General features: G+C 41.9%; 1 protein-coding gene across 2 annotated transcripts; it reads left to right on the forward strand.

The window, feature by feature from the left end:
* Nucleotides 1-8,767: 8,767 nt before the first annotated feature.
* Nucleotides 8,768-16,717, forward strand: PMPCB (peptidase, mitochondrial processing subunit beta). 2 transcript variants are annotated; one of them, XM_084205317.1, is made up of 13 exons: nt 8,768-8,871; nt 10,223-10,363; nt 10,636-10,722; nt 11,187-11,316; nt 11,666-11,864; nt 12,516-12,595; nt 13,168-13,280; nt 13,904-14,047; nt 14,519-14,682; nt 15,933-16,018; nt 16,092-16,180; nt 16,405-16,480; nt 16,576-16,717. In XM_084205317.1, exons 1-13 carry the CDS (start codon nt 8,782-8,784, stop codon nt 16,638-16,640), a joined length of 1,464 nt encoding a protein of 487 aa, XP_084061443.1. In that variant the 5' UTR covers nt 8,768-8,781; the 3' UTR covers nt 16,641-16,717. The 2 variants fall into 2 exon arrangements, with proteins under 2 accessions (XP_084061443.1, XP_084061444.1); XM_084205318.1 differs by having other exon boundaries at nt 14,522-14,682.
* Nucleotides 16,718-16,740: the final 23 nt, after the last annotated feature.

A 16,740-nucleotide genomic window follows, 5' to 3' on the forward strand; every position in this document is an offset into this window, starting at 1 on the left:
CAGGCCTGACAGTGTTTAAGGGGCATTTGGACAATGCCCTTAACAACATACTTAAACTTTTAGTCAGCCCTAAATGGGTCAGGCAGTTGGACTGCATGGCCATTGTCAGTCCCTTCCAACTGAAATATTCCATTCCATTCCATTCCATTCCATTCCATTCCATTCCATTCCATTCCATTCATGTTCTCATTGTGTCAGCCACCATTATATGCAAGTCAAGTAATCTGTTTAAAGGCAAGTACTTTGAATTAAGTTGAAGGTCTCATTGACTGTGCTGAACTTTGATTTGGGACTTTAGAGTCTATGGCTGTAAAGATCAGATAGCAAATCTCAACTATGCACACAGTTCCTAGAACTTTGATGTAGACTGTGTAGATATGTTGTCTTTATTCAAATATACATGACTGGGGGAGAAATCATAGAATGGTTTGGGTTGGAAGGGACCCTAAAGATTGGTTCTAGCCCTCCTGCCATGGGTGGGTACACACTAGATCAGGTTGCTCAGAGCCCCATCCAGCCTGATCTCAAACACATACAGGAATGGGGAGTCCACAACCTCTCTGGGGCAGATTTTATGTAGACACAGAGAGGGTCAATCCATAAATTCCTGAGATATGGATGAGTATATAGATGAAATAAAAATCAGAAGGGCACATTTTTTCATTGATTTTTCCACAGGCTACTGAAAACTTTGGAAAATAGTGGAACGGAATAGTTCCAAGAAGATTGGGGGGTTTTAGAATTTTTCAGTAAATCCTTTCTGATCAAATTATAAGTATACTAAAAATTACTCCTAATGCTTTACTTAAAATTCTAGAAGAACACATTGAGAAGTAGATCATTTCACAGCTACAAAGCCAAGACTGGAAAATACATGTTTATCATATGGCAAAAAAAAAGTGGAAAAGACAAAAGGAATAGCTGTGAAATTTGTGCACTGTGCAGCTGGAAGCAAGTTCTGAAGTTTTCTGGGTTTATTTTTTATTGGCAAGAATGTTTCGGGATAAAATAAATACATTACGTAATACAAAAGTAGATCTGCCAGCATTAATAGACCAGCAGGATGAGTGATAGGCACAGTCAGAAACACATGAGATTATGGCTAATGCTTGAATTAGTGCAACCCCAATGCATTACTATCAATGCAGTAACTGCAATCAGCTAGAGAGTAGCTGCCCATCCCCTATTTCTGCTTGATCTTCTTAGTAGTAATGACTCGGATTCCTATTCCAGACTTTATTTCCTTTGACATACTACAGCTCATCTGCTATGAAGACCATGTTGTGTTTGAAAATGCCTCTTAGGTGGATCTCTTAAGCCTCTCATATTAACCCAGTTCTTACATACTTAGTTAAATGCGATTTCCAAATTAAACAAAAAAAAATCATCAATCTATTTCAGAGGCACACAGGTACTCTCATGCCTCACAGTCAGCATCTGAAGTTCCAAAGGCAAACGTGGAAGCAAATGTATTTAAGGTATACTGGATCTCTATGTGTGTGTGTCAATTTGTCTTCTGGACATTGCAAACTAACAGCTTGTTTACAAAGCTTCTTATTAACACACATGCACTGAAATTCTCACACTGCAAACCTGGTGATTTTCTGAGCATACAAGCCTTGAGTTGCATGGCTTTTGTGAGGGAAAAGCATCACAGTGCACATCAGCTACAGAGAAAACCTGTGCATACACACTGTCTGGGTTCAGTAGATGTTTGGAAGCTTTCTTGGAATTACTGCACTGCACTGACTGCCAAACATCTGGAAGTCAGAAGAAAAATGTAGAAAAGTGGCAGGGAAGAAAATGACTAGCAAAAGCAGCTGTGTCCCATAAAAAAATGGTAATCTGCCATTCTGGGCTGCAATAGGATTTGAGAAAGGCATCAATCTGGAACATAGAGCACAGTGGGTTTAAGAAGCTTCAGAAATTGTTTTCCTTCAAAGGACTTTAAAAAAGGCCAGTGAATCTGAAATCACTCTGAAAAAATATTTAATGAGATGCAGAACTAAGCTCAGTGCAGATTATTAACTTGAAATTTAAAAGTTTGAGTATCAGCTCTAAGAAGTTAGCCTCTTACGTGAGCAGAAATATCTGACCAATGATATCCCACGTTTTCAAACTTCTGACAGCTTCTCAGTTTATAAAATCCCCAACTTTCTCTTTCCCAACCATCTGTCAACACTCCTAGCTTTTCCCTTGATAACTTCTTTGTTCATCACATTAAAATCAGCAAAAAATCCAGTTGCTACACAGTCTTGAACCTTGAATTTGTGCATGCATAGAAAAAATAAACTTCTTGTAATTATAAAATAAATAAAGAATACTCATGTGATTACTGTATTTATATTTAATTAATGGCAAGCACTCAATATTTAAAACTACGTAAAGATGCTGCAAAATTTCCAGCCTCCTGCATTAAAATGCTGTAGGTTCTTACAGAATATAAGCTCAACTTGTTGTGCCCTTGAGAAAATGCATTTATAATCTGTATAAAATCCTCTAATATATTAAAATATATGGATCTGATATTTAGATAAGGGATATTTAGACACATGCAATGAGCTCCTAGCCTGAAGTTCAGGATAAGGTTTGTTTTGCCTGAGGGTAGCTGCCTGGAAGTTGGGTGTTTGAGTCTGCTGAACTAGTAATTCACTCTGCTACAATCAGTGGGGGAGGGAGGTACCGTGAGGAGACATTTCTGAGTCTCCTCATGGTACCCTAAGAGAGGTGTCATACCACCCTAAGAGAGGTGTCCAGAGTGCAAAGGATAACCCAAAAGTCGAGGTGCCTGCTTCCCCCCACTGCCTATTGGAAGAACACAGAGGACTAGTTTTGTACAGCCGGGGTGTGAGTGTTACAACTTTTGTACATGAGCACAAGGGAGGCCTTAGAACACAGAGAGATGAGTTGGGACACACATTTTGCCAGCATGCAATAGTGTGAGGAGCCCTGAGAGTCTACAACACAATGGCAATCAATCAGGCTGGGAAATCAAGTAGGAAGTTGGATAGAGCTGTAAAGCAGAATGCTCATATATGTTGTTTCCAGAGTTAGAGCCCAACAGGGAGCTTGGTAACTAAACAAAACCTCCCCTGGCTCAATGACTATTTCAGGGAAGTCTGTAATCACACGGTATTATCATCAGTATAAAACGACATGGTCTGTATTTGTGTTGGCTAACTTAAGCATTAGTAAGAATATAGGAATTAAAGAGTGAGAAAACAGGTTTTAAGAGAGGAAATAAAAGAGAAAACTCAGTTATCTGGATATTACAATAGCATGCAAGTGTACATTTACGGTATTAAAAACTGTGATGAGTAGCATTAGCAGCATTTTTGGGTAATGGAAAATCTACTTTCCTTCCACAGATTGCTGAAAAATGCCCACAGCATTGCCACCTGAACAATTCTGACCAGAGGAGGAATGAATCAGAGAATCAAAGAGTGCTGGTGGTCTTGGCTGCCTGAACAAGTGCCAAATTCTAATCATTTCAGTAACTGCATTAATTTCAGTTTTCAGTGTGTTAGTTTCAGTTGAATCATACCAGAGACTCAGTGACTTCCTAATTATTTTCTGGAGAAAATATTCTCTGAAGTGACCCTTTTTAAAATAAGAAAAAGGTTGAAATAAATGTTGGAGTTTTGGAAACTCATCCACCATCAAATCAGACTAACACTAAAACAGGGAACCTGTATGTGGTTATAGTCACAGGGAAGGATGGAAATGACACTTGTGTACAATACAAACAAAAGCAATAAAAAAGGACTGATCCTTAATCTGCAGTGAGTCTGCTAAAGGGCAAGAAGAAACCTATCTGTTTAGCTAAATCAGATGAATTTACCCACAGAATTTCCTACTAAGTTACTGCATCAAGCAGAAACATTGTTTGTTTGGCACGTTATTCTTGAAAAATTGTTGCTATGAACTATCCAAACTCCTTCCATTTATCTTTCTGATAAAAGCCCTCAGCTGTCAGGTAGTGGGATGTCTGGCACTTACAGACTTATTTCACTGCATAAATACTTATGAGGAAAAAAGAGAACTGCATGCAGACAGAATACTGTAATATTCCCTGAAGAAAGCTTTTAATCAACAGCTTCAAAAGAGTGCTCTGTTAATGAGCAACTGAAATGTTATAAATTCAGCCAACAGCCTCTATGTTTAATTTAGACAGTCTTCCTTGCAGCTTGAGAACACAAAAGACCAGTGTCAGTGGCCTGCAGGCCTTTGCAGTTGCTGCCCAGTGGTTAACCATGGGAAAGAAATTGCAGTTTAATTAGCTGAAGGGTAACTTCTAGGTAATACTGATAAAATAATCAGCTAGAGGCCAGTGAACAGCTGGCATGAAAATCAGACAACATAATGTTTGTAAAGTTTGATTTGTATTCTCAAAACATCTTTATTCCCAAAAAGCCCTCCAGCCCACTCCTCTACAAAATAATGTATTGTTTCTCGAGCCCTTGTTTTTAGGCTCCTTTGAATTCTGCTTGCTTGGCTGAGATCAAGGCAATTCCTGGCAGCTGGATTTCAGCATATTCATTAAAGGCAATACTGTATCATTGCTTTAAAAAGATAGTAGATAGTAAATAAACAGTGAACACGATGACTCTACAAAAAGCTAACACAGCACTAAGCAGCAGTTTAGCCAAAGGCAATTTCAATTGTTAATGTTTACTGTGGGATGGTTTCAGCAATTCTGAAGGTCTTTTTCCTGAGCAGTGCTGTTCTAATGCTTAGCTCATGTGTCCTCTTGCTCTGGGGCTGGATCAGCCTGTAACAGGGTGGTTCTTCCCAAGTACTTCTGTAATAAGCTGATCATGATAGTGTGTCTTGCTGATACGAACTTTTTCTTTATTTCAGAAGAAATGCTTTATATATACAACAGAAAGAAAAACGTTTCAAGATCATGCTTTCTTTGCTCATACCAAGACTGTCATCCTAGTTCAGAGTTATAGGAGTGTTGGCTTCACAGTGTTGTGTTCAGCACAAACAGATTTCTCATTTTTCACTGCTACCACATGAAATTGTTTTATAAAGTAGAAATGTTACTCTAGAAGCAACAAGCTAGATCTATGAGTGCTGGCACCAGCAACAGCTGAATCTTTTTTCCTGTGGGGTAGAGTCTCTCCCATGTGTGAGCTGATAGTGCAGCACCTCCTCAGCTGGTGTTTCCTGGAATCTTTTCTTTGAGATGCCTGTGTCATTTCGTTGATGTTGCATGGTAAGGAACATGGAAACCTTATTTCCTCAGAAAACCAGTTGGAACTATAATTCAGACTGTGCATTACTACTGGTTTCAATGGAGTTCTTGACAAGTTTTAAGGTTAAAAACCCAAAGTGCCATTTGGTCCTTTTCCAGGCACCTCTTTAGGAGAGATGCTGATCCAAAATAGCTACTTAGTGTGAAATACAAAGCTCCCATACTTAGGGTGAAATCTGGATTTCAAAGAACCAGATTTGCATCTTGAGACCCTCACCTACATAATCCACTCAGAGGCTCTGTGGCATCTTAGAATTAGCAGGCAACTATTTATCTATCATGCTGATGACAAGGACATAATTTATATAGAACTTCCTTCTTTTAGCCTTGGCCTTTCTATTCCATTGTTGCTTGAAACTGGACACACAAGCACTATAAAGAAAGATCTAATTTTCTCCATCGGGAAACTGAAGATAATGTTACCTAAACTAGAGGGATATTGTGAGCATTCCTTGTTATAATAGCTCATTTCTAAATAATCTCATTGTAATAAAATTGTTAAAAAGTAGTGTTTTATAAAAGTTTAGTGGTGAATATTTACATATTCAGCTTCTACTGTTAGAGCATTAGTATTTGTTTTATTTTATTGCATTTTTAGCTGGTTAATAAGATTTCTTAATTTAGAGTTGCATCTCTCTAATGACTTTTGCTGGATGCTAAATTTTAGATTACATTTACATATGAGACACTCCTATTTTGTTAAGTAGGAGACATGTTATGGGGATAATCAGTTTATCTTAAGCTGTAATTCTATGTCTAGCAAGGATTCAAATTTCTGGGATGTATAATGGGTTAGTGAAATCTGGTAAAGCATCTTTGAAATAAATCCCAGCATATGAGATCAGTTAGATCTAGCTGTAAAATGGAACAGAAGCTTAATTTTAATTTTCAGTTGCCCAGTTTGGTGGTTTTTGCTTTTTTTTCTTTTACAACTTGACAGAGCTCTATCTGAAATTTAAAAAATGCAGGAACTGGATGGATCTTTTGAATATGCATTAACTAAATGGGAGAAACAAAACTAAAAAAAAAAGAAGTAGCTAGTTTCATGTAAGGTTAGATTTTCTATTCCGTGGAAACTAATTTGACTCCAATGTAAATCCTCTGGTGAAAGGATGTGCATGCTTTGCAGCTACAAGATCCTTCTTACACAGGCTATGTGGGCACTAAAATAGTACAGGCACCAAATAACAGTAACCATTCCAGTAAGAGATCTACAGTTCCATATGTGGTCAAGGCATCACTGTGAAATTAGGAAGCATCTGGTTTCTTGGCATTTAGGTTTATATTTGAACCTTTGTGTTAACAACAGTATCACTTTCATTTTTAATTGTATTATATATTGTATGCAATATATAATGCTTTGGGGGTTTACTATTTTCATGCAATTACAGTCCTTGTGACAGAAACTGGACAAGCACAGAGCTTACAAACTGGCAGTGAAAACGTTTTAGGGCAGTTGGTGTAATTTCATGCTGAACTGCCAAGGGAGTAAGAAATTGCCCATATACACAAAATAGCCCCCAAAGTTATACATTTAAAAAACAGTGGATTTTTCTGAAACTGATCCATGTTTTGGAGTCTGAGAAGCTAAATCTCAGAACCTTCTCACACTTCAGCATCTGAGCCAGCCCAGGAACTACCAACAATCCCCAGTGTCCTTTAAGATTCATGGTAGATTTTGTCACCTAAAATCTGCATGTGACTGATAACATTTCAGAGGGAAGGGAGCAGTGTTCACAGGGGTCCCAGGATGAGGGAAGAGATGAGAATGTTGACTCCATGTTTCAGAAGGCTTGGTTTATTGTTTTATTATATATATTATATTAAACTATAATAAAAGAATAGAAGAAAGGATTTCATCAGAAGGCTGGCTAAGAATAGAAAAAGAATGATAACAAAGGCTTGTGACTGACCAAGACAGTCTGGACAGCTGGACTGTGATTGGCCATTAATTAGAAACAACCACATGAGACCAATCCCAGATCCACCTGTTGCATTCCACAGCAGCAGATAATCATTGTTTACATTTTGTTCCTGAGACCTTTCAGCTTCTCATGAGAAAAAATCCTAAGGAAACGATTTTTCAGAAAATATCATGGCTACAGAGCAACACTTCTGACAGCCCTGGAGAATCCCCTCTGAGTAACAGGACCTTGGCAGTTGCAGGAGACAGTTCACCCTGGGCAGAAGCATCCTCATTTCCCACCATTCTCAACCTCTTCCTGTTCATCAGGAACATCCACAGTTCCCACCCTTTTCAACCTCTTTCTCCTGATCATGTGCCAAGAGCTGAGCTTTCTTCCTCTTAGAGCAGGCAAGATGGGGAAGGTTTGTGGTATCTGTTGAGAGGTAGAGGGTGTCAGAAGTACTGTGTCAGATGGTATTTGAAGCATTTTTCTAACCTAGAAACACTGCTTCCCCCAGCATAAGTAGTACAGATTTATTTTTTAAGTAATATTTTGTTTCTTTGCATTGTGTCAATTAACATACTGTGGGACAAATAACAAAATTTCACCCTGGTTCTCCTTAATTTTTGAGATAATGCTTCATTAGCCAAATTTAAAGTTCCTAAAAAATGAAAAAAAAATTAACTACAAAGTCGAAACCGAGCACTGCTTCTTGCATGTCTGTACCTATTTATCTATAGCCATACATTCCAAACGTGAGCACGAAATTGCTTCGGCACTGAAATTGCTTCCACTGGTACACTTCCAGAACTCTTCCCAGCCCAAATGTGGCTCTTGTCAAGCAGCATTGCCACAAGCCCTTCCGTGCCGCTGGCAGCTGGCAGTGACCATTCCCAGCCCTTTGGAGTCAGCGCCGTGTCTGGAGCTGTCACCAGCGCCGGCACAGGCTCGGCGGGCGCTGCATTTACCGCTAGCCCTGCTAGCCGTGACAAGTGTCTCGGCTCCGTTACACACACTTCCCAGAAGAAGACGCCAGGTTATTCCAGCCTCGGGATTTGGCAGTCAGAGCGGCTCTGTCCCGCAGGGAGCGCAGCGCCCTCAGCCAGCCCTGCCGAAGGAGCCGCAGCGCGCAGGGATGGGCCCATGGCAGCCCCCGGGGCAGGCGAAGGCAGCGCTTTGTGTTTGTTGAACCGAGCCGTACGGGGATATCGGCAGGAAAACGCTTTCCCGACCTGCGCTGCTCAGGGACCTGCCCTGCTCTAGGCACTGAGGACAGCGGGACCATTAAAACCGAGCCCCAAGCCTGCCAGAGCTCCAGGAGCGCTTGGACAACGCTCCCAGATAGACGGTGGGATCGCTGGGCTTGTCCTGTGCAGGGCGAGCAGTTGGACTCGACGGTCCCTGCGGCTACCTTCCCACCCGGGACATTCTCGATTCCCACCTCCCCTGGGACATTCCCACTTCTCCATGGACATTCCCACCTCCCCTGGGACGCAGCAATGCGGTTTACGCTGCCCCGCTGCGCCCCCCGGCGGCGGCGGATGGAACTGCCCTGCGCCTGCGCACCCCCGAAGGCCGCCCGCCCCGCCCCGCCCCGCCCACCACGGTGTCAAGATGGCGGCGTCTGCAGCACGCTCAGCGGCCCGGCGGCTTCTCTTGCCGTGGTCCGCCCGCCTGGTGCGAGCGCCCGGCGCGGCGCAGCGGGTAAGGTGGCGGCGAGGGGAACGGAGCGGAGTGGAGGGAGGCGCGGGGAGCGTGGGCGCCGCGGTGCCTCCGAGCGCTGGGGCTCGGGCTGCCGCTGAGGGGACGCGGGGAGTTGAAGGCCGTGGGGCGCGGTGCGTGCTGGGAGTTGTAGTCGCGGCGGCGGCGCGGTGCACGCCGGGAGGTGTAATAAGGGGGTGGGTTTGTAGTAAGGGGTCGGATTTGTGTGCGGCAGCCGGTCCGGGGCTCCGCAGTGTGAGGAGCATGTCAGTGAACTGGGGATGCTCAGCAGGGATGAACTGGGCTGGAACATGTGCCCCGTGAGGAGAGGCTGAGGGTCCGGACCTTGTTCAGGCTGGAGAAGCCGTGGCTCAGCTGGACCTGTGAGAAGTATCTGTGCCAGCACCTAGGAGAAGGTTGTTAGGAACATAAAACCAGGCCTGTCACAGTGGCAGGAGGAGAGACAATGGGCATAAGCTGAAACAAGAGAGGAAAAACTGGATATGTGGCAGTCAGGCAGTGGAGCAGGCTGCTCACAGAGCTGTGCAGTTTTTCACCATCTTGGAGATTGTCGGTACCCAGGTGCAAAAAGTCCTGTGGTCTGACCAGGTTGATCCTGCTTGGAGCAGGAAGTTGGGCTAGAGACCTCCAGAGGTCTCTTCAAACTTGAATTGTGCTGTGATTCTCAAATAAGGGCGTTTTAAGAGATCTAACCTATTCTAGAAGGAGAGTGGTTGAAAGCTGGATTTTGTGCATTCATGTTTAGGACAGCTATATGGGGAGAAAAATCTTGGTTTGTTTGAAACATTTGAAATCACTGTTTTTGAGATAGCTGTTTTCTTGAATTTGGGATGCATATTTGCATTTCTTGTTATTGAAAAACTGCTTCTCTTCTTTTCTACCCTGCTCTCATTTAATGTGCTTTAACTGCCCCATGATTGTGCTGCTCTGATCAAGGGCTGATGGCTTTGCAGTCCCTTGGGCTCTATCACGCTTCACTTTAGAAAGCAGGTACCCAGGAGAATTCCAGATGGTAAAGGTCCTGCAGGCTCTTACTGGCAGAAGTGGGAAGCAAGCGTGGCTGGTTGCTGAGAGTATCAGCTCCTGTGTCACCCTGGAGGCAGCAGATGCATCTCCTCCCTTGTAGTTATCTTCAGGGTTTGTTTCAGATTCAGTCACTGCTTCCCTTATGTGAAGTAGTGGTGAATAGCAGTCCTGAATTCTTTCCCTTATAAATGCATGCTTTAAGGAAGATCCATGGACTTAATGCTTGAGTTCAGCAATGCATTTGTCAGAAAAGCATCCTTGGATATAACTAAACAATCTGAGTGTGACTGATAATTTTCCTTTCCAGTCTGTGCATGTTGGAACAGGGAGGCACACAGTTTCCAAAGCAGCAACAGAAGTAGTCTTAAATGTCCCTGAAACTAGGGTGAGTCCTTTGGAAAATGGCTTGCAAGTAGCTTCTGAAGACTCTGGACTCTCAACGTGCACAGTAAGTAACTTACAAATGGAAGACGGTTTTGTGTCTGTTCCTGTTTGTTCATTTCCTTGTGGAACTAAATGACATTTGCATTTCAATATTTGTTAGTAACTGTTCCTAGAACTTAAGCCATGACTTAGAAGTCTTAAGGCTTTGTAGATTTGTAACTAAATTTTTTGTGAAGATCAGAATTTTCTTTTTCTTGAAAACCTGCTCTGTTTAAGGAAAAAGCCATGGCAAAGCTATTAGCTGAGAAAATGACTTTTTTTTTTTTCTTCACTGAGGTTGGACTTTGGATTGATGCTGGGAGCAGGTATGAAAATGAGAAGAACAATGGAACCGCTCACTTTCTTGAGCATATGGCTTTCAAGGTGAGTGTGAAGATTGATGTAGACATTTACAGTGAATTTTTAAGTTATTTATCTTTAAAGATCGATGATGAAAACTTTGTTAGAGTTGTTTAAAAAGTTTTCCAAATTGGAATGAGAAAAATAACATGGACAGGTTATTTTGGTTTCCATTAGAAAATGAAGCTAGAATCCTAGTTCTGTGTGTTACACAACTATAGATTACACAGGTCTAATTTTTAAGTCACTTTTACCTTCTTATGGTAGTCTTAGAAGACACACAGTCACCCTTTAGCCAGCTTTTTATTTTCATTTGGGAGCATAGTAGGATTTACATCTGACTTTCAAGCTTGGTGAGATTAGGATGCCTGGTTTATTTCCAGAACACATTTTCTTTCTCTTGATCGTGACTTTTCCAGACAAGAAGTAGTCACGATGAGTAGATTAATTGGAGGGTCTAATGTGATTTTCTTATTGTTCTATTTCAGGGAACGAAAAAGAGATCTCAGTTAGACCTTGAGCTAGAGATTGAGAACATGGGGGCTCATCTGAACGCGTACACGTCCAGGGAACAAACTGTGTATTATGCAAAGGCTTTTTCAAAAGATTTACCAAGAGGTAATTGCTCTCATTCATCAGAAAAGCTGCAAAGAACAACATGCTTATCCAGCTTCCAGTGAGATGACACAGAATGATGCTTTTGCAGTGTTACAGTCCCTTCCTTGCCTGTGAAAAGTCTGTTCTTGAACTTCACAAGAACGTGTGAATGCAGGTTTGGGAAGGAGCCAGCAGGGAAGCTTATATTTGAAATACTTTTCAGAGTCCCAAGATAAGATACCTTTTGGACTTCTCTCTTCCTGTCCCCTTGCTAGTTTTATTGCTCTTTGAGGTGGGTTTCACTTTTGGAACCAGATTCTTCTAGTAGTCTGAAAAGACTTTTTTCATTTCCATTTCTGTTTGCAATTAGCTGTGGAAATTCTTGCTGACATAATTCAGAACAGTACCCTGGGAGAGGCAGAGATTGAGCGTGAGCGAGGAGTTATCCTTCGAGAGATGCAAGAGGTTGAAACCAATTTGCAAGAAGTTGTCTTTGATTACCTTCATGCCACAGCCTACCAGAATACAGCCCTAGGACGGACCATTTTAGGACCCACTGAAAATATCAAGTATGTCCAAAACTGCATCTGTCTTTAATTGTGTGGTAACTTTTATAAATTGAGAGACTTAGCTAAAAATGTAGAGAAGTGTCAGATTTCGTTTTTACATTGGAGGGCAGCTGAAATTGCACTGAGTATAATTGTGAGTAGAACCCCTGTACTGCCTTTGTTTCCTTGTAGGCAGGCATCAAAGGCTATATGAACTTCAGACGCTCTCTGCATGACTTTGGGTTTTTTTGCCATATTTTTCTCCTAAGTGCATCTGGCACAAAATTGGAAATACTTCTTTTTCGTATAGGTCACATGTTAGGCATTATTGTAAGCACACGGTGTTTGCACTGCTCTTTCAGCATTTGTTTGGACCAGTACAGATTAGAGGACTGCTAAATGTGCTGCTTTCAAAGGAAAGGAGATCATTAGTCCATCCTGTCTCCACCTGTCTGAGTTGGAATTCTCATTCCTCCTCAGGAAGCTAGAAGAGCTTTTTATTCAATTCCTATTTGCTTTTTAGAAAAGTCACCCTTATTTTAGCTTTCTGCCTCTGCTCTGAACAGTGGCAGCACTTTTAATTGCTTTGATAATTGTACTGTTACATACATTTATCTCTTTTTACTCTAAACTTTACTGACACAGTAGTCCTGTCTCCTTTCCTGTTCCTAGATCCATAAATCGTAATGACTTGGTGGAGTACATAACAACACATTACAAAGGACCCAGAATGGTCTTGGCTGCTGCTGGAGGTCAGTATGGGATACTCACCCTCAATCATGTGAAACTGTGCTTGAAACCATGGCCTGAGTCTGTGGGCATGACATGGTGAATTACCCATTGTTCAGTAGGTCCTGTTTGTTGTTGGCCCTGTGTAGTCCTGTGTATTTTGTGCAGTCATACCCTTTGAGCTTTTGTTCCCTTTTCCTGTCAGTAATATTCCAGAAACCTTAAATCAGGAACAAGAAGTGAATTCGAGGCCAAAGTCATTCTTCCATGTGGGCGGAAAAAAGGGTCCTAGAAGGTGTGAAGAGGGGAATGGCAAGGAATGCAAGAGAAAGAAGTAACACTGAGGCTTGAAAGAGAGCAAAGAGCTTGATTTGGATTTGCTGTAGTTTTAGTGGGAGGCTGTTAACGAGAACCAAGAAGTGGGAATCATGATGATCTTGCTCTGTATAGAGGGAATGCGTGCAGAATCTGAAGGTGGGGTATTAAAGCAAGGGCACAAAAAATTAGTGCTTGGTTGAGTCTTTAAACTGTGCAGCAATTTAAATTAACTGTTTACAGAGTAACATCACAAAGCATGTGAAATACCTTTGTCCAGGGGTCTCTCACGATGAGCTACTTGACCTGGCGAAGTGCCATTTTGGAAACTTGCCATCTGCTCCAGAAGGAGGACTGCCACCCCTGCCACCTTGTAGCTTCACAGGTAGTGAGGTAAGCTGCTGGGTGGCTTTTTGAGCTGGCCCTTACATCCCCTGACATGTGCTGTCTGGTGAGGAGAGAGGGCTGCTGTGCCACAGACTCAGCACATGGAAAGGTTTCTAGCCCCCAGTGATGGCAGTGGAGTAGCTGCTTCCAAAGCAGTAGTTCCCATCCTTTCTTGGACAAGCCTTACTGCCAGCACTTTGTATGCTTCATTGCTTCCTGGAGGAATACCTTCCTTATCCCTGCTCCTACTGTCCTTTTATCCTCTTACTGGAGCATTTCCACTTATTGAGAATCACTCATTTAAAGGATGTGGCAGAGAACTGAGGCATCCACGTCCTGTTCCCATCTCCTTTCAGATTTTACAAAGTCATCAGATTTCCTTGCTGCTGGTAGTTGTAAAATGACTTATAATGCTTCTCTGTATGCTTCAACTTGTAATGTTGTCAAAGTGATCTGAAATTGCCCAAGGGAACACCAGCTAAGGCTGATGTTAAATTAATCTTCATATACTTTAGTTTTAGTGCATGTTTTGTAATCCAGCTGTAGTGGCAAAGTCTGATTTCTGTTGTTTAACTTGCCCGTGCCTGAGCGTGTACAGGTCGCGCTAGAGCTGCCGTGCTGTGTTGCAGATTCGGATCAGGGATGACAAGATGCCCCTGGCACACCTGGCCATTGCCGTGGAAGCGGCCGGCTGGTCAGACCCGGACACCATCCCCCTCATGGTAGCCAACACCCTGATAGGTAACTGGGATCGCTCCTTTGGAGGAGGAGTGGTGAGTGAACCTGCAAGCACCATCCTGCTCTCACTGAGGTTGGTGGGATCTCCCTGGCTTGGGTACTGCCCGGACAGAAAAGGGCATCCAGTTGTGAGTCTCAGAGAGTTTGTTACCCAGGATGTAGGAGAATCTTAGGAAGTGGTTCTAAACCAAAACAGAGGTTTGCCAGCCCTCATGGAATGTAGGATGTTTTATACCTGTATGTCACCAGAACCTGTGGGTATCAGTAATTAACTGTCCCTTTCTTGAACCTAAGTGTCTTTGTGATTTTGGCTCAAATCTGGGGTGTTATTTTGAAACATGATACAACCTGTAAGGAAAGAAAGGGTTGAAATGAAGAGCTGCTAATTAACCTTGTAGCTACTACTGCACATTCTGTCATCATTGAAATGAAAATGCTAAATCACGGAGGTGACTAGTAAGCTTTCAAAAAACTTCATAAAGTATTATCTTTTTCTTTTTCCTCAGCAGAATTTATCCAGTAAACTTGCTCAGATTGCCTGCCATGGTAACCTGTGTCACAGTTTCCAGTCCTTCAACACCTGTTACACTGACACAGGGCTGTGGGGACTCTATATGGTCTGTGAGCCATCCACTATTCAGGACATGGTGCACTTTGTTCAGAAAGAATGGTAAGCTACCAACTGTTTCTCTGAAAAGATTGTTTCTAGTGGAGGAATACAATTTAAAAATAAAGAGAATATTTTTCTGTGCTTGGGCTTGCCTGGGAACAACAAATGCATCAAATTCTAAACTTTGGCACCCAAAGCCAAGTCCCAGCACCCAGTTTTCAGCACCATTATATGGAGTCAATAGCTTAAGATGTAGGTTTTGTTTCTTGCACGAGAAAACACAGCAGGGATTTTTTTTTTTGGACTGGGAAATGTCAGAAGTCATGAAGCTGTCAGACCTTTTAGTATGCTACTCAGTCAGTGTACAGCCTGTGAGCTGCAAGTGCCACCACTGAAAGAGCAAATATTTGTGGGTGAGAATAATGAATGTGCAGTTACCAGACAGTTTTAGTCTGCAGTTGCTGCAGTTATGTATCACATGCTGGTGTTAGACAGCTCTAGTGAATACATAGGGAAAAGTTGAGCTGTTACATATGGAATTTTGAAACCTATGATTCTAGACAATATTCATTCATCTGAGGCTTAAATCTGTTTTGAAGAATGTCCATAGATGACTGTAAAGCTTGAACTGCAGATGCTATTAAACACACATATATTTTACTTAAAAGCCCTTGATTTAAAGGGGGTGAAGTTGAAACAAATCTTGAAAATGAGGAGTTTCTTTATTTACATAAATCACTTCCTGTATACCATTATTCTATGAAATCCCTGTTAAGTTGTGGAGAAAAAGGTTTGACTCTGTTTGCTGCAGCTTAGCACCAGGGAAGATACAGATGATTCCTGGGACAAGAATTTAGTGTTAAGCTATTTAATCCACCCCCCTCTCCTCACAAAATGTTCCATAGGCAGTGTGGCAAATTATTATCTCACCAAGAGAGGAGCCAGGAAGTACTAAATTGCCTTCTAGCTAATTGCCTGTTACCTAATTACCTGTTGCTTGGCTCCTGCTTTCTTAGCAACCTCCATTCTCAAGATAACAAGTACAGAATGCACTTGCCTCAAAATATTTATTTAATAAAATGAAATACAGCTCTTGTAAGAGAAAGAGCTTGTTCTTGGGTATCTTGATATACTTCCAAAACCCCTACTTCTAGGCTGCTGCTTTGTACCCATGGCTAGTTTTCCAAGCTGTCTTACCAGCTTTGTCTACAGAAAAGTAGTGCCTGGTAGGTGCAGTAATGCCTCTGCACCTTATCACAGGCAATCGTGTGCTACCATTATTTAATGCCTTTGGATTGAAACTTTTTCAGGATAAGACTTTGCACAAGCGTTACAGAAAATGAAGTAGCTCGAGCAAAAAATCTTCTAAAGACAAATATGCTGCTACAACTTGATGGTGAGACTTATGAGAACTTTTTATTCTCTGTGGAGTCATAGGCTGGTAACTGAAGCATTTTTTCCTGTTTTAGGGTCCACACCAATCTGTGAAGACATTGGAAGACAAATGCTGTGTTATAAGCGCCGAATCCCAATTCCAGAACTTGAGGCAAGAATTGAAGTAAGTGGCACTCATGTTGCAACTTTTAAAAGGCCATCAAAAAAATTACTTGCTACAGAAAGTAACAACATAGAAATCGTATTTCTTTTTCAGCTGAGAAAACATTTCCAACTGAGAAAACTTCCAAGTGTTTTGTTTCCTGTTCCCTTGGCTTACACAAAATTAAGATCAAAACCGGTTTTAAGATGGGATTGTAACAAAGATGCCTCTTTTACCCCTTTTAGGCTATAGATGCCCAGACTATTAGAGAAATCTGCACAAAGTACATCTATGATAAGCATCCTGCAGTTGCTGCCGTGGGTATGTGATATAAGTTTCCCTATCCTCCCATAACCCCTCCAGACCACTTGCTGCGAGCTGAGCATGTGTCATGGCCAACTTTCTTTAATTTCCAGGTCCAATTGAACAACTTCCAGAGTATAGCAAAATCTGCAGTGGCATGTATTGGCGGCGTGAATAGCGAATAACAAGAACTTCAGCGTATTTTAGCTTTTAAAAAACAGGAAAACAAAAAAACACCCAACAAATCAACTACACCCGTTTAAAACTTTGGAGTTGCT

This window comes from Fringilla coelebs, assembly GCF_963513975.1.
Source record: "Fringilla coelebs genome assembly, chromosome: 5".
In the NCBI taxonomy this organism is placed as follows: domain Eukaryota; kingdom Metazoa; phylum Chordata; class Aves; order Passeriformes; family Fringillidae; genus Fringilla; species Fringilla coelebs.

Excerpts from the sequence above, each read along its gene's own strand:
- PMPCB (XM_084205317.1), top strand. The coding sequence starts at position 8,782 with ATGGCGGCGTCTGCAGCACGCTCAGCGGCCCGGCGGCTTCTCTTGCCG. Across the intron at positions 11,865-12,515 it reads GGACCCACTGAAAATATCAA|ATCCATAAATCGTAATGACT; the intron begins GTATGTCCAAAA and ends TCCTGTTCCTAG. Across the intron at positions 16,181-16,404 it reads AACTTGAGGCAAGAATTGAA|GCTATAGATGCCCAGACTAT; the intron begins GTAAGTGGCACT and ends TACCCCTTTTAG.